At 58.6% G+C, this 23,979-nt stretch overlaps 1 protein-coding gene across 1 annotated transcript in view; it reads left to right on the top strand.

The window, feature by feature from the left end:
* The window catches only part of SLIT3 (slit guidance ligand 3), a 526,414-nt gene that overhangs the window by 488,669 nt on the left and 13,766 nt on the right, over positions 1–23,979 (top strand). The window contains exons 21-27 of the mRNA XM_008147633.3: positions 3,390–3,458; positions 5,024–5,095; positions 6,866–6,937; positions 14,096–14,167; positions 15,025–15,188; positions 18,955–19,079; positions 22,016–22,113. Of these exons, the coding sequence (XP_008145855.2) occupies positions 3,390–3,458; positions 5,024–5,095; positions 6,866–6,937; positions 14,096–14,167; positions 15,025–15,188; positions 18,955–19,079; positions 22,016–22,113 (672 nt within the window). The remainder of the gene's footprint in view (positions 1–3,389; positions 3,459–5,023; positions 5,096–6,865; positions 6,938–14,095; positions 14,168–15,024; positions 15,189–18,954; positions 19,080–22,015; positions 22,114–23,979) is intronic.

The following is a 23,979-nucleotide window of genomic DNA, read 5'->3' as shown; positions in this document are numbered from 1 at the left end:
AGCACCGGCCAGGCGCCCCAGAGCACTTAAAAGAGCAATTGCCCATCACGAACTGCCTCCTTGCCTTTCCCTGGCCAGGGAGGGGCACAGAACGCCTGCAGCCAGCTGGGGGGCGCTGACCACATCTTCGAGAGCAGGCTGGCTCTGGCGCCGCTGCACTCTGGGCCCTGGCACGGGCTCCGAAAAGCCCTGAGCAGATGGCTTCAGTCGAGGACACTTCTAGTGCCATGACTATCTGGGGGGACAGGGGCGGGCTGAGGGAGCCCCTTTCACTCCGTCAAGTGTTTATTGAGCTTACTGGACCAGATCTGTCGTGGAAGCTGGGAGGACAGCAGCCCACGGGACTGACGAGACGCCTGATCTCAGAAACGTGGACTAGGGGAGGCGGACAATACGAACCTGTGAACCAGGCATTTCCGAGAGGAAGTAGAACAGCACTTCCCCGGAAAATAAAGGGGGAAAGGAGTACAAAGAATAGGTCTCGTGAAGACCACAAGGTGGTAAGACCTTAAGGTCAGGAAGCCGAGGGGCCGTGAGATGGAGCGAGTAGAGTGGGAAGGAGGCGGTGTGTGCTGGAGATTTGAAGAAACGAGTGAGTTCTTGTCGGCCGCGACGAGGGCTGGCTCTCCATCCCGGGAGCGCAGGAGCCAAGGAAGAAGCTTAGGCAGGAAAGGGACATGATCTGACTCTGGCTTTGGAAACGTTAATCTGGAAGAACAGAGACTGGACAGCAGGGCCAGTTGTCTGCCTTCCCGTGATCACGTGCATCGTCGGATGGAGACATATGTGCGCCTCCGTATATGTTACGTTCAGAGTGCATTGAACACCAGTGTGCCAGGCTGCTCCAAGAGCTCTCCCCAGGGACTCCAATGTAACCTTCATAATCACTCCAGGGTGCTGACTCTTATAAGGCCCACGTTATAGATGAGGAAACACAAGCTCAGAGAGGCTAAGCAACTTGCCCAATGTCACACAGCTATTAGCTAGTGCGGCCAGGATGTGAGCCTCAGCTGCCTGTGTTTTGTCACCCCAGGCCCTGGTGGAAATCCTGGCCCGAACTGAGGGCCCTGGAAGGTGCCTGCCCTCCCTCTCATTCACCAGCCAGCAGGTCCAGGAGTTTGGGGCGGGGCGGGGGGGGGGGCGGTGGGTAGCACACCTGTCAGCACCACAAAGCTCTAACAGGACAGGGAACATCCTTCACAGAGATCTGTGTGGATGTTCACGCCAGACAGACCTGCACTCCTGCTGGGGCTGACGCAGCATTTTTTTTTTTTTATTCTCAACCGAGGGTATTTTTCCCATTGGTTTTTTGAGAGAGTGGAAGGGAGGGGGAGAGACAGAGAGAGAAACATCGATGTGAAAGAGACACATCGGTTGGTTGCCTCCCACATGCCCCCAACCAGGGCCGGGAACCTGCAACCGAGGTATGTGCCCTTGACCGGAATCGAACCCGGAACCCTTCAGTCCGCAGGCCAGTGCTCTGTCCACTGAGCCAAACCAGCTAGGGCTGACACAGCATTTAACTGCCGGTCACCCTAGCTGGTTTGGCTCAGTGGATAGAGCTTCGGCTTGCGGACTGAAGGGTCCTGGGTTCAATTCTGGTCAAGGGCACATGCCCAGGTTGCGGGCTCGATCTTCAGTAGGGGACAAGCAGAAGGCAGCCAATCAATGATTCTCTCTCATCACTGATGTTTCTATCTCTCTATCTCTCTCCTTCCTCTCTGAAATCAATAAAAATATATTTTTAAAAAACAAAAAAATAAATGCAGGTCAACATGGAAGTTAACCCACTGGAAATGCTCCCCGCTAGTTCCAGGGCGAACACGAATGCTGCCTTCGGAGAGCGTCCCCGGGGGCCTGGGCCTGGGCTGCAGGCAGCTGTGCAGATGTGGCTTTCCCACAGCCACATCTGCATTTCGGAAGTGAACTTTGATTCCGCATTTCCTGAGCGGCCGGGCCAGGTGGCCAGGGACAGTCTGCTCTTAGAGCCGCCCCCTCGCCCCCTCGCCGCACCCCTGCCCCCGGGCGCACTGGGGTTCTCATCTCACAGAGGACTTCCCCTGCTGCCCACGAGCACACGAGACACCATGGCGAGCCAAGCAGAACCACTCTGAGGACCTCACCATGGGGTCCAACGCTTTGGGAACCTGCCGTGTCACCCGTGGGTGTGGGAGATGATAGGGGAAGGGATGCTTAGGCTGAGATCCGAGCATCTGGGGGGGTGGTAACTAGGCGAGGGGCAGACAAGGGGCTGGACCTGCCCCCCAAGGAGCAGGGGCATCTGGGGAGGAGGAAGGTCAGTGGAGTTGGAACCAGAGGTCCAGGGGGCACTGGCTGTAGATGAACTGGAGAGGGAGACAGGACTGCGTGGCTCACGTCATGGCTCACTCGGCCCAGTTGTTGGGGCAAACACGCGGGAGGGCGCTGGGAGATGCGGTTAGCTGCAAACCGTTAGCATCTAAGTCGGCGGGCTTTCTGAGTAGCAGAGATCGCCCAGGTGATGTGGAGGTGGAACTCATGATCCTAGGAGGCCTTGGGAACAAAAGGCTGGGGGTTCCTGGAGAAGTGGGCGCTCCGCCTCAAGACTCTTAACGCAGAAATCCCGCCTGAGTTTCCAGTTTGCCACCTGCCCCACAGATCTCGGACTCTCCCCTCCACAGTGGCCTGAGCAGTTCCTTAAGTAAATGTACTCTCTAGATAGACAGACAGACAGACGGACAGCCCTTCTCTAACAAGCAGTGGAATCCAGGGAAGGACTGTAAGCAGGAAGAGAGGCTGATCCGATCACCACCAGCCCAGGTCTGAGCCCGGCTGGAACCCAGGGGCACCGGCACCGGCACGGTGGGCCCAGAGCTCCAGAGTGTGTGTCTGGTGCCCATTCTCCAGGGCCCTACACGCCCCCTCCCCTCCCACCTCAGGTGAGGATGCTGACGAGAGGCCATACAGGACTGTGGTAAGAGTGCAATAAGCCACTCACGTGCTGTGCAGCCTTGGGCAAGTGTTTTAACATCTCTGCGCTTCTGTTTCCTCAACTGTGAGCCCCTGCCGTGTAGGGTGTGGTGAGGGCTGGGTACACGGCGGGTGGTTGTTGATCGGCACCTGCTGTGTGTCGCTCTGCACACGGCCTGGGGGAGACTCTGCACCGGACAATCTTAGACAAGAGCCCGCCACTGGGGAGCCTCCCAGTCCAGTGGGGGAGAGGTCATTGGTGGATAATCACACAAACAAATGTGAAATGACCAATGTGGTGTGTGCCTTGAAGGGGTGGGGGAGCTCTGAGAGCAGAAACCGGGGGCCCACCAGTCTGGAAGTCAGGGCCCATGGCGCCTCTGGGGAAATGATGACGTGGGTGCCCATTGCCCCTCCGTGTCACTGTGCTCCTCTTCCAGGTACCTGGAAGGAAACCACCTCACGGCCGTGCCCAGGGAGCTGCCCGCCCTCCGACACCTGACACTTATGTAAGAGCCCGCTTCTCTCCTGGGGAGCTGAGGAAACGCGGCCGCCCTGCTCTCTCTCCCCGGGTGGGGCAGGGACAGACAGCTGGCAGGGCTGGGCCAGCCGAGGGCCCCAGTGAGAACCACGTGCAGAAATACCCGGCGCCTGGCATTGCCGACCATCACATCACCTGCCTCCTCAGCTTGGGGTCCCCGTTAAATTCCTGAGATCCCTCCGTCCCCGGTTCCTCGCCAGCTGTGGCTGCACTTAGATTTGCCAAAAGCATAGATGGGCATTTCCTCCTCCTCCTCCTTTAGTTGCCCGGAAAACGTTCTAAGTAGAAGGTTCTAATTGCGTTCCTTCGGGTGGTAGCTGCCACTGGCTCTCTGTCTGCCCAGACCCAGGAAAACCCTCCGATGAGGAGCGGGCTGCTGGGCACGGGTGTGGCCCAGGGAGCCGGCTGGTCTCCGAGCCTCATCCCTCGACAGCTTTTGTGCCTTGCCAAGAAGGGGCCTGGGGGGCGGGGGAGGTGGGGCAGGGAGCCCGTCCACAGGGGAAGAGAGAGTTCTTTCAGAAAGAAAGTGTCCCCTTGGGAAACGGGCCCTGAAGAAAGGCGGAAGGAAGCGCCCTGTCCCCTGTTCAGCCGGCTTCCCAGCTGAGCCCAAAACCAGTCTGAGAGAGGACTTCCCAACCTCGGCCCTAGGGACGTTAGCGGCCGGTCATCCCTGCTTGTGGGGCTGTTGTGGTCCGTGTGGGAATTTCAGCAGCATCCCTGCCTCTGGCCACTAGATGCCAACAGCCCCCTCCCCCTTGGAAGGGACACAAATGTCTCCAAACATTGTCAGATGTCACGGGGAGGGGGGGGGGATGTGTCCCCCGTTGAGAACCTCACTCTAGAGACCCTTCCGCCCAGAGCAGTGGTCCCCAGTGTCAGCTGATCACCTGAGTAGTGTGCTTGCTTTTTTAAATACTGATGCTCAAGCCCACGCTTGACCAATCAAATCAGACTCTGTGGGCATGGAGCCCGGCCTCAGAGGGTGGAGACGCTCCCAGGGGATTCCCACGTGCAGCTGCTGTGGAAACCACTGCCTGGGGATTTGTCCCTGAGGAGAAGCTGGAGGTTGTAGTTGGCAGAGACTAGACACCCACCCACCCACCTCGTCCCCCAAGAGAGAATCTGATAAGGGGAATAAGTGAGCGACAAAGGAGAGGAAGGGCAGAGGGGCAGTGAAAGGAAGAGCTGATACAGGGGAAATGTGCTAGAATCAGGGGAGAGTGTCGTCTTATGTGTTATGGGTGCTGGTAGAATGAAATGCATGGATAGACATGGAATGGAATGATTGAATAGCTAAACGGATGGATGGATGGACAACAATTGCTTGAATGATTGGATAAAGAGTGAATAAAATATGAACATTTGGATGACTGGGTGGGTAGGTGAATACGTGGGTGGGTGATGGGTGGGCGGATTTATGGATGGATGGATGGATGGATGGATGGATGGATGGATGGCATGTGTGAAAGCTGGGAATGGCTCCCTCAGAGGCAACTAACAGTAACTATGACCCTTCTGTTTCCTTTTTTCTAGTGACCTGAGCAACAACAGCATTGGCGTACTGACCAACTACACCTTCAGTAACATGTCGCACCTCTCCACCCTGTGAGTACAGGGACGGGCCGGCCATCCTGTTCCCACCCCTCAGGCCAGGCCTGTGCTCCGTGATCCTCAGCCTGCGGCTGCCCTGCCCAGGCGGGCCCTCGTCCTCAGAAGGAGAGCAGAGCCGCTGCCTGGCCGTTAGACAGGGCCTGGCCCGCAGTCCTGGAGAAGGCCTCTGGGATTCCTTCTGCGCTGCGTGAGGTTCCTTCCAGGGGACGGTTCCATACACGGTTACACTTTGCTCAGGCCCATTCATTTCCCCTGAGCTCTGCACACGGAGAACACTCCCCATCTGCAGTAGAGGTGGGTGCTGGCCGAGCTGGCTGGGCAGCCAGCCCACAGGGGACCCAGAAGGAACCAGGCACAGCCAGCCAGTGAGCTCGCTGGAGTAGTGAGAGAAGGCCCTCCGTGGCGGGGATGGCCCTCCATGGGGGAGTAGTGACCCTCCGTGGTGGGGGTGACCCTCCGTGGGGGAGTAGTGACCCTCCATGGCAGGGGATGGCCCTCCATGGGGAGGGGGGTGACCCTCCGTGGCGGGGGATGACCCTCCGTGGCGGGGGATGACCCTCCGTGGCGGGGGATGACCCTCCGTGGCGGGGGGTGAACCTCCATGGCGGGGGATGGCTCTCCATGGGGGGGGGGTGACCCTCCGTGGTGGGGGATGGCCCTCCATTGGGGGGGTGGTGACCCTCCGTGGCGGGGGATGGCTCTCCATGGGGGGGGGTGACCCTCCGTGGCGGGGGATGGCTCTCCATGGGGGGGGTGACCCTCCGTGGCGGGGGATGGCTCTCCATGGGGGGGGTGACCCTCCGTGGCAGGGGGATGGCTCTCCATGGGGGGGTGACCCTCCTTGGTGGGGGATGGCCCTCCATTGGGGGGGGGGTGACCCTCCATGGCGGGGGATGGCTCTCCATGGGGGGGGGGATGGCTCTCCATGGGGGGGATGGCTCTCCATGGGGGGGTGACCCTCCGTGGCGGGGGATGGCTCTCCATGGGGGGGTGACCCTCCATGGCGGGGGATGACCCTCCGTGGCAGGGGGATGGCTCTCCATGGGGGGATGGCTCTCCATGGGGGGGGGATGGCTCTCCATGGGGGGGATGGCTCTCCATGGGGGGGGGGGATGGCTCTCCATGGGGGGGATGGCTCTCCATGGGGGGGATGGCCCTCCATTGGGGGGGTGACCCTCCGTGGCGGGGGATGGCTCTCCATGGGGGGGTGACCCTCCGTGGCGGGGGATGACCCTCCGTGGCAGGGGGATGGCTCTCCATGGGGGGATGGCTCTCCATGGGGGGGGGGATGGCTCTCCATGGGGGGGATGGCTCTCCATGGGGGGGGGGGATGGCTCTCCATGGGGGGGATGGCTCTCCATGGGGGGGATGGCCCTCCATTGGGGGGGTGACCCTCCGTGGCGGGGGATGGCTCTCCATGGGGTGGTGACCCTCCGTGGCGGGGGATGACCCTCCGTGGCAGGGGGATGGCTCTCCATGGGGGGATGGCTCTCCATGGCGGGGGATGGCTCTCCATGGGGGGGGTGACCCTCTGTGGCAGGGGGATGGCTCTCCATGGGGGGGTGGTGACCCTCCGTGGCGGGGGATGGCTCTCCATGGGGGGATGGCTCTCCATGGCGGGGATGGCTCTCTCGTTGTTAAGCTGCTCTTGCCAGTACATCAAATGGGGACGATAAGCCACTGGCATGACGGTCCCAGGGTGGGCAGTGCGCCTGTGAGCAGCTGAGATGGGAAGACCAACAGGCACCGTGTCCTTTTCCGCAGGATCCTGAGCTACAACCGGCTGCGCTGCATCCCCGTCCACGCCTTCCACGGGCTGCGGTCCCTGCGAGTGCTGTGAGTACGGGGTGTCCTGCGCTGGGTGACAGGGGCAGTGCTGAGCACGCCTTCCCCGCTGTCCGTGGTCCCAGGCCCGCCCACTTCCCCCACCGTGACCTCCCCCAGCACCCTCCCTGGCTGAATGGGAGGAAGGAGCATTGGCCTGTCCCTGTTCCAGACCACGACCACGTGGGCAACCTTGGGAGAGCCACCAAGCTCTGAGTTCCTGCCTCTTGACGTGTAAATGGGACCCGGAGCACCTCCTGCGAGGTTTAGGAGATACGGTTAGGCATGGAGCCGCTGTTTTGAGGATCATGTTTCGCCGTTGGTCCCTCCGGCTTCAGAGGGGCGAGGCCAACACCGTGACCCTCCACAGGGAGACCCAGCACCAGCGAGCTGGGAGCTCAGGGCCCGGCCCGCAGACAGCTGTCCGTCAGCAGTTGGGCAGTCTGCTCTTAGGGTCTCTTCTTTGCAGAACAGTGCCAACAAGTGGCCAACATGTAAGTGTCAGGAGGTTTCTCATACAAACCCGAGGGAAATGGAGAGGCTCGGCCATCCCAGGGCTCGCCTCTGCGTTCCTGCCTGGCGGCACCCTCCCCTCTGACCCTCTCCCTGCCCCCTCACCCCCTCCTCACCCTATGACCCCTGCCTGGCCCTCCCTGCGCATAGGCGGGGACAGCCAGCCCCCTGAGACAGACGGGGTCACCTCTTCCCACGCACAGCTCTGCCCCGCCCCCGCTGCAAGTCTTCCCGTCCACATAATCAGATGGTAATGCTAGCTGCCTCACAATCCTTCTGAGGATTAAGTCAGATACTGTCTGTGAAGCACTTAGCGCCGCTCAGGCCCACGGGAAACACCTTATAAATATTCATTTGTTATTACTGTTCCCACATCAGCACTTGCAAAAGCACCTCCGCCGAGGCCTGGTGACCCCTGATTCTGGTGCCTTCCATCTGGCCCAAAGAGGGTCCTTTGAATGATGCCCATGAGAGCGGAGATGCCAGACATTCCGCCCCAAACTTACCCGCTTCTTACCCTCTGGCCCATGGTCACTGTAACAGTGATAATCCTACTTTATGGGCTTCTCATGGCCATTGCCTCATGGAACCTTTTGCAACAGTGCATGAGGTTGAGAGGCTTACGCCCATTTTTAAGATGGGGAAACTGAGGCCTGGATTTGGTGACGTCACCGGCCTAAGGCCCAGCAGCCAGAGGGCGGCAGGACCCAGCCTCCTGGCTCAGAGCCCTGGGGCCCTTCCAGCACCCAGGAGCAGTCGGCAAACAGCACCGAGTGAGCTGGTCCGTTCCAGAGCCTCCAGGCTGATGCGATTTATTGAGGCCCACGAAACACCGGTGTCGGCGACAACTCCGCCACATGTCATCTGCGCTGTTATTAAAAATCAATTCTCTGGGGGCAGAGGAGGGCCCGCGCCGACAGGGTGCCATCTGTTATTGTCACTTATTTATTACCCACCTTCTCTGGGGGCGCGGAGAATGGAAACATCGGCAGGACCAGGCCCCTGTTTCCCGTCGAGCACACGGGACGTGGGCTCATCTCGTCAGCCTGGGGCTGAGGCTGGACCTGCCCCCCCCCCCACCTCCCACCCCAGCCTTCCAGCTCTGTGCATGGGTTTGCTGCCAGGGGGTGACCTGCTGGTTTTAATGGGATCCCTGTGCACATGTTCATAGTTAGAGCAGTACTTTTTGGGGCAACTCAACACGGAAAAGGGAGAAAGAGAATGAGTGCTTGCCTGTCCATCTGTCCGTCTGCCAGGCGGTGGGGTGAACGTCACCCTGTTTTCTCCCTCCTCGGCACACACAGCGTGCCACCCCAGAACCACTGCCGCCGTCAGCTCATCAGGGTGCACTCCCCCGCGCAGCCCGCTGGGCCTGCTTCTTGAATTAGGGCGACGAGGATTTGAGCGCCGTGATTTTAGAATCGTGGCATCTTGTAGATAAAATGGGGTCTTAGAGGCCCTCATTGCAGCCTCCACCTCAGTGGGGAGCAGTCACTTCTGCATAAGAGCCAATTCAGGAAAAATAAAAATGTCCGCAGGCTACATTTCTTTTACGATATTTGTATCCTTTTTCCCAGTAACTGCACATGGAGGAATTTATGCCGCGGCCTAATCCAACATGAGGGCAAGGCTCTGTGCATTAAGATCCTGGTTGCCTGTTATTTTTAACCTAAATTTTAAATATTACCTCCAAGTGCCACCGTGGGGAAACGTGTAAGGAAAGCATCACGCAGCCAGCCGATGAAGGGCAATTACTGCGAGAAGATGGAAACTCCACGGCGGTGCGGGCGTGGAAACATAACCCTAATCTGCACATACGTTACAGTTATAGCCAGTAACATGGATAGCTCTGAGGGGGGCTCTCGGGGAACGGAGACACGGGAAAAAACTCAGGGAGGGCTCACTGTTGGCCTTGTCGTTTCCGTAATAAATGAAGTTGACGTTAAAGATGAATGAAGACAGTAACATATTTACAATTGAGAGAGCAGGGACAAAAAGATAGGTTTTTTTTGAAATCAGGAATTGCAATATATGCAACTGCATTTAAGCATTTGTAGGTTTTTTCATTTTTCAAGGGTTTCATTATTTTGATTAAAATTCAGAAATGACCAGTGACCCAGGGATGCTGGCCGTTTGGGGTGGGGCAGGAGAAGGAGCCTCAAGATTCAGCCATAGACAAAGGCCAGAAAGTGCTCTGGAAAACAGGAGGGGAGAGAGAGAGAGAGAGAGAGAGAGAGTGTGTGTGTGTGTGTGTGTGTGTACATGTGTGTGTACATGTGTGTGCATGTGTGTGTAAACGTGTGTGTGTGTGTGTGTATGTGTGTGTGTTTTGGCAGGTGGATATAAATACATTTCAGAGAATGTGGCAGGAGGTTGGTCCAGGAGCCCTGAGTACAAAACATTGTGTGAAAACATGCTTTTCCTACTTCACCCTTCATTTGAAGAAAGTCAGATGAGAACATTCTCGTGAACATCCGCGCTCTTCTCCGGGGATCTGTGTGTTCCCTGGTCTGTGCCCCACACCAAGCCACATGCCTTGCGTGCGTGTGGTCCCTGCTGTCACTCCCAGCCCCCGCTGGCCGCGGGAGCCACCTGGATTCGGTTAGCACAGGCGGCTAATTTGGCGTGTGTCTGAGGCGGGGAGTGGATTATCATCCATCATCCTCGGTATTTTTAGCTCCAATCCCTGAAGTAGGATGGAGTTTGCTGTTTATGCACATGGGGCTGTTCATCATGCTCCACGCATTGCATAGACCGTGCCTACAGCATGCTCCGTGTGCCCTTTGCTTGATTACCTTCAGAGACCAAGAGCTCACTCCCTTCTCAGACAACCTCATTTCAGTTTTTTACAGGAAATATTTTTTATTTATTGTTGACAGTATTACAGATGTCCCCCATGCCCTCCCTCTTTGCCCCCCTCCACCCAGCCCCCATGCCCCATTGCGTTTTGACCAGCTGTTGAACATCAGCTAATTCTGGTGAACCAAAAGGGGACTCCTTTGGACCTCCAAACCATGGCCCTGGCGTGGCCCTTTGGTGCCTAAAAGGAGACTTTAGAGATGCAGGTAAATGAAAACTTCAGAAGCAGATGCTGGGCTTGGGCTGGGTGCAGGTGCTCCGCTGTTACTGTCGGAAATGTGTCTCTTGGGCCCCGGGATAATCTTCTCGGCCCCGCCATGATGGTCTGGGACCCGGATGTAGGTCTGAGCCCCGGATGGAGGTCTGGGTCCTGGGAGGGCAGTTCGGGCCAGGGAGGGAGGTCTGGGCTCTGGGGGGCGGTCTGGTACCTCAACTGGACATCTGGGTTATGGAATAGTGGTCTGGGTTACAGATGGAGATATAGTCCCCTGATTCAACACTGGATTCGGTGTTTGTGGCCTGGGACCCGGATGTAGGTCTGAGCCCCGGATAGAGGAATGGGTTCTGGGAGGGTCGTTTGGGCCAGGGAGGGATGTCTGGGCCCCAGGGGGTCTGGTACCTCACCTGGACATCTGGGTTATGTTATGGTGGTCTGGGTTACAGATGGAGAACTACACCCCTGATACAAGACTGGATTCTATGTTTGAGGCCTGGGCCCCAGGATTATCTTTTCGGCCCCGCCATGATGGTCTGGGACCCGGATGTAGATCTGAGCCCCGGATGTAGGTCTGAGCCCCGGATGTAGATCTGAGCCCCGGATGGATGTAGGTCTGAGCCCCGGATGTAGGTCTGGGTGCTGGGAGAAATGTGTGGTCACTAGGGGGCGCTATGGGCCCAGGTGGGAGGTGTGGGTCAAGGGCAGGACCGCGGGATGATGAAATGGTGGTCTGGACTAGCCTGAATATTTAGACTCCAATAACGGAATAGGCAATGGGTTCTAGTCTGGGTCCCGGAATGGCCTTCTGGTCCTCGCCATAAAGGTCTGGGACCTGGATGCAGTTTTGAGCCCCGGATGGAGGTCTGGGTCCTGGGAGGGCAGTTCGGGCCAGGGAGGGAGGTGTGGGCCCCGGGGGGGGGGCGGTCTGCTACCTAAAAGAAAAAACAAAATGTGTCTCTTTCTGCCTCTGCCCTCGCCCCAGAAATGTCTCTCATTGGTCCACATAGGTCACATGCTCAACCTCAAACCAGTCACTGCTGCTCCCTGGGCCATAGCTCCGCCCATGAGGCCAAACCACTTGGACTGAGAGTGAAGGAGGAGGGATCCCTCATGGACAGGGAGGATCTGCTAGAGAAAGAGGAGATTGAAGCCAAGTAACCCCCCTCCTCAGCAGATAATTACTAAGAATGCCTCCATGTCAGAGATGACAAAACTGAGGCACAGAAAGATTCATTGTCTCAGCTCACACAGCCAGGGATAATCAGAGAGGGACCCGAACCCAGGCGGCCTGACTCCAGACCTCAACCCCCAGGTCACCTGCTCAGAAGAGAATCTACCTGCCCCGCCCCACTCTTAGAATGAGGAGGGCCCTGCCACCCGCTGACGTGCACAGAGTGCCGGGTTCGGGCAGCCTGGCTGGAACAGACACGAACAGACAGCGGTGCCCCCACCTTGCTCTAACAACAGCCTCCTTGGCATCCCTCAGTCCCAAGTTTGCCTTTCACACCCCTAAGGGTCCGGAGGGGACGTGGAGCCCCAGGCGCCTGGAGATGAGTCCTTGGGAGTCCAGCCCCTGGGGAGGAGGGGAGGAGAGGGAGGAGAAAGGGGGCGGGCTAAGTGCGTCCTGGGGGGGCACAGTTGTCCCGCTCCCTGGCCTCCTGTGGGAGGGTGCTCAGACGTGCAGGAGCCCCTCTTTGGGGACCAAACCAGGAGCGGGAACCTGCGGCGAGGCAGGGTTCCTCGGCGGCGGTGTAAATCACAGCCCCTTGCTGGGTAGTTTATGGAGAGCTCAGCGGCTCCGTTCGTCATAAACGGGAGCGTGACTTGCAGGAGTCCCAGCGCCAGCGCTGCCTTTGGGTCATTTGCTGTTTTTGAATCAGGGCTCCGTGCCTCTCCAGGCGCCCAGGCCTCGTTCGGAAATGATTAACAGCGGGCTGGGGGGCCTTTGCCAACCAGCAAGCAGCCATGAGGTGATCCGACCTAATGGCAGGCAGGGGCCGCGTGATTCATAAACAACCACGTGAAGTAGAGGTTGAACGAGACTGAGACGGACGCAAGTGCTAGGAAGTGCTTCCAGCCCCTTCTTACCCGGGAGCAACGGGGAGGCGAGAAGCCACCTGCGCACTCGGCCCTGCCTCCTGGGGGGGGAGGCGGGTGCTTAGGGTGATGGATGACACCCTACACCAGCTCAGCGTGCGGTTCGGAGGACCAGGAGAGTCCGTCTCTTGGGCCCCTGAGCCAGCTCTGGGGACAGAGCTCAGAAGCCTGCCTGCAATTAGCTCCCCTGCCCAGGGGTTTGAGAGCCTCTGTTCTGTATTAAGGATGATTGAGCTCATGTCTGTTTCTCCCAAAGACCGGGGCAGGCTCACATCAGCTACCAGGGAAACAAAAGAGCAGATTCCCGAGTGTCAGCCTGTCCCTTGCCCCGTCCACGCTGGTCACCCCTTCGTTTCACCGCGGCTTCCTAACGCCGCCTCTGCGAGTCTGTGAATTTCACCCGCCTTGCATCTCACAGGCCAGGCCCAAGGGGAGCCATCAGCCGGGGGTTGGGGTGTGCAGCTGATGGCTGGTCCTCCAGTGGAGGGTGTAATCTGTGGATTGTGTGTTTGCTCGCGTTGTTACTTGAGCAGCGAAGCACTGTTCATTCCATTTTTCCCCCAAACCTATTCTCCAGGCATTTTCTTGAAGCTCAGTGTATGCCACTGCTCTGCGGGTGGGAATGGCTCCTGGCTACCACCCTGCGGGGTGGAGGGAGGCTGCCTGGCCCCTGGAACACGCTGTCACAAGCGCCAGGCCCACCCTTTCCCATTAAGGCGAGTGTGAGGCTCCCAGGCAGTTTCCACAGGAGCCGAGTGCCCACCGTCTTCTGTCACCTGAGCTGGGACCATAGCATTTCTCACGCCCCATAAATCTCCCAAAGTGACTCAAAAGGGAACCGGTTTCTTGATCTGAACCAGACATTCTTCAAAACCCTGTCACAAATAGCAGTAAAGGTTCATCCTTTAGCACTTAGGAAATGATTCTGCATGGGTTAATGCACCCACCACCACCTTCTGGGGCAAATCTTTTTACTTTCATTCCCAGTTTACAACAGGAAACTGAGGCCCAGAGAGGGTGATAACTCTCCCACAGTCACACAGCTGGCACGTGGCAGAATCAGGGTTTGAATGGAAGCAACCTGGACGCAGAACTCACGGTCTCAGCCACAGTTCTTGGCATCACCCCTGAAACGCTAGGCCTCCATTAGGGAGCTAGCTCTCCATGTTTGGGGGTGCAAAAAATGGAGGCCCAGAATGTAAAGTAACTTCCCCAACATTCCACAGCTAAAAGGGACTGGCCCCATTCCCTGCCTGTGCAGTACAGCAGTCCGTCCTCTTCCTTCCCAAACCCTCTACCCCCGAGTCCCTGCTGCTGAGTGGGGCATGGGGACATCCACGCACCGGCCACAAAGGACGCGGTGCCTCCAGGTGCTGACAGTGGGGCCCCCAGTAGAACGGAGGGGCCTGGGCCAGCCTGGGACGCCGAGGGCTCTGAGTCAGGTCCGCCCTGGGTGCTAACCTCCTGCCTGTGCTCTGCTGCAGAACCCTGCACGGCAACGACATCTCCAGCGTCCCCGAAGGCTCCTTCAACGACCTGCCGTCCCTGTCCCATCTGTAAGTAGCCCCGCTCTCTCCCCAGCGTGCACCCACTCAAAGGGAACATCGCCTAGTGCCACGGCCCAGGGTGGCCACGGCTGATGTACATGGGAGGCTGCAAGAGGGAAGTGAAGACCCGAACAAGCCAGGGGGCCCAAAACTTACACCCCTGTCCACACAAAGAATGATAAATTGTGGGGAGCCGCAGGACAGAGGGGCTTGGAGGAGGGCCATACACTCGGGGGCAGTGACTAGGAAATATATGGGGGAACTGATGGAAGAGCGGGGTTATTGTAGCCGGTCTGCACCTTCAGAGACTCCCAGTCTCCGGTGCTAAGAGTCCTCCTGGTGCAGGGAGGGCACCGTTCTCGGGAAACGTGACCCGCTTGGAGGCAGAAAGGGGGAAGTCAGAGAGTCCTCCCTGCATCTGCTGGTTCTCAAGCACCTTGAGCTCAAAATACTCAGCGTCCCAAAGTGGCATGTTGAGGGGGTGTGTTCCGAGCCCCCTCAGCCGGGCTGGGCATCAAACCTCCTCGGCAGAGAGCGCCCTCCAGTGGACCGGGCGGTGGGCAGGGGAGCGATAGTGCGATGAGAGGCCTGGGAGCTTCCTGGCGGCTCTGGGATTGAGGTCGTTGAGGTGGAGCGGAGGGTTGTCTTACTGGGGTGGACGGGAACAAAGCCTCAGAGGCCGAGGGGCTGGGCTGGGGTTGAAACATCTCCAGGGGCTGGAGGTACAGTCTGGAGTCCACTGGTCCTCATGCCAGACACGCCCAGTCTAGCCAGAGCCCCAAGACTCTGCTCTCCCAGAGGGCCAAGGGGATGGAGCCTGGGGCCCAGCTGGGCGGGGGGACCCTGACTTCCTGCTCTGCCCCCAGGGCGCTGGGCACCAACCCGCTGCACTGTGACTGCAGCCTGCGCTGGCTGTCGGAATGGGTGAAGGCGGGGTACAAGGAGCCCGGCATCGCCCGCTGCAGTAGCCCCGAGCCCATGGCCGACAGACTCCTGCTCACCACCCCCACCCACCGATTCCAGTGCAAAGGTAGGTGCTGGAGCCACTGCCCTGCCTGCCATGGGTCACAGACCCAGAGGCTGATGTGGACGCGGGCCCGCCTCTCAGGCTCCGTTGTCCTTCTCTCCCCAAGGCCCGCCCTGACTTTCCCTCCCTGCTGCCTTCTCCATCCTCCGCTGAGCTGAGAAATCCTTCCGCCTGCATCTGCTGGCCAGCATTCCTACAGCACACGCATTTCCCCAGCCATTTGTGATTCAGACCGATGGCATCGTCATGATAACAAACCACTCCTGGGTCCTATTATGAGGGAGGCATTATATTAAGATTTCTCTTTTTCTTTCTATTTTCTTTCCATCACCATTTATCCCCACTATTAAGCATTTTTTCATGTGTTGTTTCATTTCATTTTCACTTTCCATGTATTAATGTACGTACTTCCTCAGAACCTTTGTGGGATACACACTAGAATCACCCTCATTTAAAAAATGAAACCACCGAATCTGGCCGAGGTGAAAAGATTTCTCACTGCCACCCCTGGGAGGGTGCTCGGCCTTGCTGATTCCAGAATAAATGCTCTTGGGTCCCAGGCTGTACTGCCAACCAGGCTTCTCCTGGGCCCCAGGTGTACTCCCCACCTCGGCTTCTCTCAGACCCCAGGTGTACTCCCCACCACAGCTTCTCTCAGGCCCCAGGTGTACTCCCCACCACAGCTTCTCTCAGGCCCCAGGTGTACTCCCCACCACAGCTTCTCTCAGGCCCCAGGTGTACTCCCCACCACGGCTTATCTCGGGCCCCAGGTGTATTCCCACCACGGCGTCTCTCAGGCCCCAGGTGTACTCCTGCCGCGGCTTCTCTCAGGCCCCAGCTGTACTCCCCACCACGGCTTCTCTCGGGCCCCAGGTGTACTCCCCACCACAGCTTCTCTCAGGCCCCAGGTGTACTCCCCACCACAGCTTCTCTCAGGCCCCAGGTGTACTCCCCACCGCGGCTTCTCTCAGACCCCAGGTGTATTCCCACCACGGCTTCTCTCAGGCCCCAGGTGTACTCCCCACCACAGCTTCTCTCAGGCCCCAGGTGTAGTCCCCACCACGGCTTCTCTCAGGCCCCAGGTGTAGTCCCCACCACGGCTTCTCTCAGGCCCCAGGTGTACTCCCACCACGGCTTCTCTCAGGCCCCAGGTGTATTCCCCACCACGGCTTCTCTCAGGCCCCAGGTGTACTCCCCACCACGGCTTCTTTCAGGCCCCAGGTGTATTCCCCACCGCGGCTTCTCTCAGGCCCCAGGTGTACTCCCCACCGCGGCTTCTCTCAGGCCCCAGGTGTACTCCCCACCACGGCTTCTTTCAGGCCCCAGGTGTAGTCCCCACCACGGCTTCTTTCAGGCCCCAGGTGTATTCCCCACCACGGCTTCTCTCAGGCCCCAGGTGTATTCCCCACCACGGCTTCTTTCAGGCCCCAGGTGTATTCCCCACCACGGCTTCTTTCAGGCCCCAGGTGTATTCCCCACCGCGGCTTCTCTCAGGCCCCAGGTGTACTCCCCACCACGGCTTCTCTCAGGCCCCAGGTGTACTCCCCACCACGGCTTCTCTCAGGCCCCAGGTGTATTCCCCACCGCGGCTTCTCTCAGGCCCCAGGTGTACTCCCCACCACGGCTTCTTTCAGGCCCCAGGTGTACTCCCCACCACGGCTTCTCTCAGGCCCCAGGTGTACTCCCCACCACGGCTTCTCTCAGGCCCCAGGTGTACTCCCCACCACGGCTTCTCTCAGGCCCCAGGTGTACTCCCCACCACAGCTTCTCTCGGGCCCCAGGTGTACTCCCCACCACAGCTTCTCTCAGGCCCCAGGTGTACTCCCCACCGCGGCTTCTCTCAGGCCCCAGGTGTATCCCCACCACGGCTTCTCTCCGGCCCCAGGTGTATTCCCACCACGGCTTCCCTCAGGCCCCAGGTGTATTCCCACCACGGCTTCTCTCCGGCCCCAGGTGTATTCCCACCACGGCTTCTCTCAGGCCCCAGGTGTACTCCCCACCACGGCTTCTCTCAGGCCCCAGGTGTACTCCCCACCACGGCTTCTCTCAGGCCCCAGGTGTACTCCCCACCACAGCTTCTCTCAGGCCCCAGGTGTACTCCCCACCACGGCTTCTCTCAGGCCCCAGGTGTACTCCCCACCACGGCTTCTCTCAGGCCCCAGGTGTAGTCCCCACCACGGCTTCTCTCAGGCCCCAGGTGTAGTCCCCACCACAGCTTCTCTCAGGCCCCAGGTGTACTCCCACCACGGCTTCTCCTGGGCCCAGGTGTATTCCCACCACGGCTTCTCTCAGGCCCCAGGTGTACTCCCCACCACGGCGTCTCTCAGGCCCCAGGTGTACTCCCCACCAAGGCTTCTCTCAGGCCCCAGGTGTACTCCCCACCACGGCTTCTCTCGGGCCCCAGGTGTACTCCTCACCCTGGCCTCACTTGGGCCCCAGGGTTCATACCCACCTCGCCTCCCCAGCAGCTCCGTTTGAGCCTGTCAAGTATTTCCAGTTTCCCCCTCACTGTTGCTGCATTAAGTTCTTGCTCTTTTAAACGTGTGTCCTCAGGTAGATTCTGAGGCAGAAATTACTGAGCCCGGTGCATGCTGATGTGTAAAACCTTCACACTTGTCGCCAAACTGGTTTCCAAAAAGGGCTGTAAGCAGCTGACTCCCCAGAAGCCCCATGCGAGTGCGCCTTTCACCTTTCTGGCTTTATTTTATCTCATTCTGTAATCACTGCTAATTCAATAGCTAAAAATTCATATCTCTTTATATTTTTTCTGTCTCTGATTGCTGGAGAAACTGATTTTTTTCAAAAATTTACTTCCCATACGTGTTATACTTGTCCATCCGCGTCCTTTGCTCACCTCGTAAAGCCGTACCGTTTTTCGCCTGTTTGGTTGGTTTTTTACCACGTACTTCAGCCACCCTCCACACTGCCACGTGTCCTCGGGACACCGTCTCCCTGGGGCCGTCTCTGTTCTAATGGGAACCCAGGGCCCAGCCCCTGGGGTGGCTCTCACTCAGGCCATCTGGTCACCAACCCGAAACGGCCCCTCTCCCACTGGCTCAGACTGAACCCCGTCTCCAAATGGATGGCCGTTATCTTGGGTTCATTTAAAGGCCTAACATGAAGTCAGTCCTGTTCACCCAGGGCTACTGTCCGAGCTGGCGACAGCCCAGCTCTGCCGGGACCACGTCCCTCCCTGCAGCCCTCACAGCTGGAGAGCAGGACGCGTGACAGCGTCGTGGGTGCAGAGTCCCGAGCACGGCCGCCCTTGTCGGCGCCGTGGCTGTGTCCTCGCCACCGCGTCTTCCTCCTGCGGGAACGGGCTCTGCTCCCTTGGCCCGACCCTTGTCCTCCATAGCCGGGCACTGACCACTCCGTGGGGGTTGCGGGTGGGGGATGGGTTTGGGGCGGAGGAAGGCAGGTCCCAACGAAGCCTGGGCCGGGAGCTTCCAGAACAAAACAGAAAAGATACACACGGGTTTTCTAATTACGGCGCGTTGTTTGCAGATGAGCACCCGAATCGGATCAGGCTAATTACAGTAATTGGTTTGACTGCAGTGGTGCTTCTGAAGGATGTCCCGCTGTGATCTGCCCCCCTGGACAACGGCTGGATTGATGGGACTCTGGCTGGGCGGGGAGGGCCACTGCCCGGTGCGCACGGGGATGGGCGGGGCCGCGGCTGGCTGAGCAAGGGGCCAGAGCCCAGGGGAAGGGGGTGTGACGGAGCCCTTTCAGGGGCCCGCCACCAACCCCCTGTGGTTCCACTGTCCAGGGCCAGTGGACATCAACATTGTGGCCAAGTGCAACGCCTGCCTCTCCAGCCCGTGCAGGAACAACGGGACGTGCAGCCAGGACCCCGTGGAGCTGTACCGCTGCGCCTGCCCCTACGGCTACAAGGTAGGCAGCACGCCCGCCCCACCGGCCTCGGCCCCAGCAGGGCTGTGCCTGCAGGGCAGCCGGGGTGACTCCGTGTCACAGGCCACCCCAAAGCGGCATTTGCTGGTAACTCGCCTGTTCCGCTGGTGGGGCGGCCCAGTTTCATCACGCTCATGCCAGCCACCAGGACCCCCTGGTCTCGACAGCGACTGAGACCGGGAGGAAATGTGACGCTGCCTTTGTTAGACGTGGGGAAAGGAAGTCAGAGAGACTTCCGGGTAGAGGCATCCCTTAAACCCACTCTTCCCTTCCTCGGGGATTTCCAGACCCACTCCCACCCCAGCTCTGCCCTCAGGACGCCCAGCCCCGAAAGTTCCAGCCCAGCGGAGGAGGACACAGGGACTAAAAGGCCTAGGCCCTAGGGCCGCCACGCCACCCGACAGGCTCAGGGCAGCCAGCAAGGATGGAGAACTAAAATGCATATTCCGGCTGATTCTTTTTCAGCCAGGGAGCTCCATGCACGGGCGTTCGGTGTCTGGGAAGTGGGCACAGGAGTCACCCGGGAGCTGAGTAGCGTGCAGGTCCTGACTTATCAGACCTGGGGTCAGGCCCAAGGTTGCTGCTAGTCCGGGGACCACACTTTGAGTAGCAAGGGCTCAGGGCGGCCTTCCTGGCCCATCTCAGGAAGCGGTTTCCAGTGGGGTGGCTGTTCCCCTTCTCCTTCAGAGGAAGCCGCAAGCCCCGGCCGTGGGCTTCCCAGGCACACACTCAGGGATGGGGGCGGGGAGACGAGGAGCATCACAGAGCTGGTGGATTTGAGCAAAACGAGGCTGAAGAAAGTTGAGTCGGGCTAATTAGCCAAGCACCGACCACAGTGGTTATTCCTCAAGGACGCGTATGACAGAAACCCCGCCTGCGGGCTGAGTTGCCATGTTGTCAGTGCGAGCTCTGCCTCCTGGATTCCTGTGCTCAGCATAAGGGGCTGGAGGAGACACCCCCAGCCCCAGCCCCTGGGAGGGTTCCCCCTGGAGCCCCTGGTACCTGAAAGTGCCCAGAGCAGAGAGGCTGGTCCAGGCAAGGGCGAGGGGGGTCCCACCTTGACCTGCTCAGGTTCCCCCCCCCGCCCCCACACCCACCCACACACACACACACACACTTCTGAACAACCAGCACCTGAGAAGCCCTCCTCCTCATTAGAATGGCTGTTTACGGAGCTGCCAGGCCTCGCCAGGTGCCTCACATGTAGGTGGTTGCTCATCACCATCTGCTCTGTAGGGAGGTATGATGATCCCTGTCATAGACGGTGAGAACAAGGCCCAGGCAAGTCTCTCCCTCGAGGCACGTAGCAGACGGAGCGGGTGTGCCCCGAGCTCTCCCTCACTCGGCAGCCGTGTCTGAGGGACCAGTGGCCGGCACAGGGGCCCGGGATGGCTCTGGACTGAGGTTGGGGTTCAGCTGCTGCCATCTCGACCTGTCATCGCATTTTCCACGTCAGCTTCCCTGTCCGCCAAAGTGGGGTACTCACCATCGTACCAGCCCCATAAAGCTGCTGTGAACATCATATGCGATGGTGAAGACAGAGCACTTAGCACGAGGCCTGGCGTGGACACGTGCTCCGTGAACCCGTGTGGAAATGGGGATTGCCACTCTGACGCCCGAAAGTGCTCCCCGGTGCTGTGATTTAGGATAAACCAGATCCCATGCCACCTGCATTCGCCGCCCCTCCCGGGAATCCCTGACTGGCCCTTTAAATGTGCGTGCGGGGCAGGAAGGAAAGCAGGCGGCCCGGGGCTGCTGGGACGGGCTGAGGCTCCGGCTTCTGGGACAGTGGAGGCCGGCGATCCACCTCAGTCCTGTGCCCAGCTGGCAGCGGCGGCCAGGCAGGAAGCCCAGGCCACTCTCCTAGGCCCTGGCGGCAGTCAGAGAGGGGCGAGGACTTTCAGGCAGATGGTGAGCAGGTGGTGTGGCAGTGGGAGGGCTCCGTGGTCACCCTGCCTGGCATGGTGCCCACAGCCCAGGAACCAACACAGCAGGCACCTCCCCGGGCCCCATAGGCCCTCCGAGGGACTGTTTGCCAAGCCTGGGGTATAGCACTGGCCCATGGGTCCCGGGGGAGAAGCTGGAGCCAGGGGGCCCAGCTGCGGGCAGCCCCGCTTAGCCCCTTCCCCATGCCTGAGACCCGCTGTCCCTTCTGCGGCCAGGTGGCTCCTTTTCAGCTCAAACGTCCCTTCCAGAGGCGCCTGTGCCGAAGGACCTCCCCCACCCCCCACCCAGAACTCTGTCACAGGGTCTCAGGCTGCACATGAGAATCACCCGCAGAACTTGAGTGTAAATACCAGCACCTGGGCCCACGTCCAGGCCAGTCAACGATGAACTCAGGGGGTGTCACTTACTGTAATAGGGACAAGGTCTGCCGGCCACGTCCTACTTGTGGACTATATTCAAGCCTCAGTGAGGCTAATCATGACATCACCTCCTAGGATGTATAGAATGCCTACCGTGTACCAGATGTGTTATGCAATGTTAAGTACTTTCTTATAAAAAAAGGTCTGGTTTAAGTCTCCTAGCAACTGTATGAGCTAGGCTTACAGAGGTTAAAAGGTTCGACAAGGTCAAGGTCAGCCAACCAGGAAGAGACGAAGCTGCAATGTGAATCCAGGTGGTTCTACATCCAAAGCCCATGCTCTCGCCCTGGGGTTTAGAATAGAAGAGAGAGAACCGTGTGATTTCTGGGGACCCAGGCTCCTGAATCCTCCACACGCCTCCCCTTCTCACTAGGGAGCCCCCAGCAGCAAGGGCTCCCTGTGGCTTTCTCCAAGTCACACTGCGGGCGTGTCCCAGGCCCTGCTATCTCCCCAACCCCATCCCAGAGGATGCTGGGAACTCCCAGGGGTCTCCTGGGTCACGGCAGCCCCTGAGAGCCTCCCTAACTGGGTGCTTCTCCCCCTTCCCCGCAGGGCAAGGACTGCGCCACGCCCATCAACACCTGCGTCCAGAACCCCTGTCAGCACGGAGGCACCTGCCACCTGAGCGAGAGCCACAAGGACGGCTTCAGGTAACAGCTCACCCTCGGGCAGGCTGCGGGGGCAGAGCTGGCACTGAGGGTCCCTGTGCCCACACTGGGCCGAGGCCTTGGTGTGGGTGGTTGCCAGGCTCTTCCTGGGTTACACTCAGTACGGATCAGGAAATTGAGGCGTCAGAGGGACGAGGTTGCATGGTTAGCAAGCACTGGTACAGGAACTCAAATGCAGCCGGGACTCAGGGGTTTGCAGTTGCTGACTAAGGTCAGAAGGGGGCGCTGATGGCTCAAAGAGCCACCCGCCTGCTGATGCCACCACTCTTTATTCTGGGACATAAAAATAACTTTAATAGTAGGCGCCATTGATTACATGCTCACATGTGCCAGATACTGGCTAGTCAAGTGTGTTCTAAATCCTCCCAACGAGGCTATCTGGTACTGGCACATACTGGCCCCAGTTAACAGATGAGGAAACTGAGGCACGGAGATTGATTTGCTCTGGGGCATGTGTCCTGACTCTCGTTCCTGAGTCTTCCAGCCCCACCTCTTATCCCTGTGTTCAGAGCTCAGGAAGAAGGGGGCAGCTGAATGGAATAAGGAGATGTATACAACGGGATATTAGCAATAAACAAGAACAAAACCCCACAATTCCCAACAGCAGGGGTGGACCCAGGTGGTTCTACATCCAAAGTCCATGCTCTCGCCCTGGGGTTTAGAATAGAAGAGAGAGAACCGTGTGACTTCTGGGGACCCAGGCTCCTGAATCCTCCACACGCCTCCCCTTCTCACTAGGGAGCCCCCTAAAACTCTGCTAAATGAAACAAGTCAGACAGAGGAAGACAAATACCATATGATTTCACTTATGTGTGGAATTTTAAAAAATCAAAAATGAACAAACGAAACAAAAACAGACTCATAGAAACAACAAACCGATGGTGGGGGTGGGGATGGGGTGGAAAAGGTGAGGGGGCATATGGTCAATAATATTCGATGACTTTGCACGGTGACACGTGGTTACCAGACTTAGTGTGGTGATCACGTCGTAAGATACATAAATGTTGAGTCACTATGTTGTACACCTGAAACTAATACAACATTGAATGCCGACTATAGTTTTTAAAGCAAGAAAGGGATAGAAGCCATGTAAGTTCTCATCTCCGTCCCAGGAGGGGCCCGTCTAGACCCCTGCCAAGTGTGGGCCCCTCCTGCTTCCTGCCCTCCCAGATGCCCAGTTTCCCAGCCCAGGGCCCTGGCAGAAGCAGATAGGTGGGAACTGGCTCATTTGCCCCCCCCCCCACCAGTGAGCCAGTGGGTTGGGTGGTACGGGGGGCGGGGGGGGGGGAGGGGGGGCTCCCGATGCCAAGCTGTCTGCAGACATCCTAGAGCTCAGGTTGCACACGGTTGATTTTCAAAGACACTCTGGCCCGGGCTGCTGTGTGGTCTGTGAAGGAAGTCAGATTCTGGGCTCCAGTTCTCCTCCCCAGGCACCCAGCCCGCCCACGCCAGCCCGGTCAAACTCTGAGTCTTGAAAAATGAAAAGCAAAGCAGAGTTTGTTTTCCTGCCTGGAGCGGGCCAGATCCCCCACCCTCCCCTGAGAGCAGGGCCCGGAGAAGCCACGAAGCCACGGAAGTCTCTCAGTGGCATCTGGGCCCCAGCCAGGAAACACCCCTGGAGGGGAAGCCTGGCTCTGCCCACCCAGCGGAGGGAGTGACACCTCATTGTGTTTTTAATTTACATTTCTTTGATGATTAGTGATGTTGAGCGTCTCTTCATATGTCTATTGGCCATCTGTATATCCTCTTTGAAGAAGTGTCTATTCAGATCTTTTGCGCATTCTTTAATCGGATTGTTTGTTTTGGTGTTGAGATTTATACGTTCTTAATAAATTTTGGACATTAACC

The sequence above is a fragment of the Eptesicus fuscus genome, chromosome 6, assembly GCF_027574615.1.
Source record: "Eptesicus fuscus isolate TK198812 chromosome 6, DD_ASM_mEF_20220401, whole genome shotgun sequence".
NCBI classification, from domain to species: Eukaryota; Metazoa; Chordata; class Mammalia; order Chiroptera; family Vespertilionidae; genus Eptesicus; species Eptesicus fuscus.
This window is presented reverse-complemented; position numbering and strand designations above follow the sequence as displayed.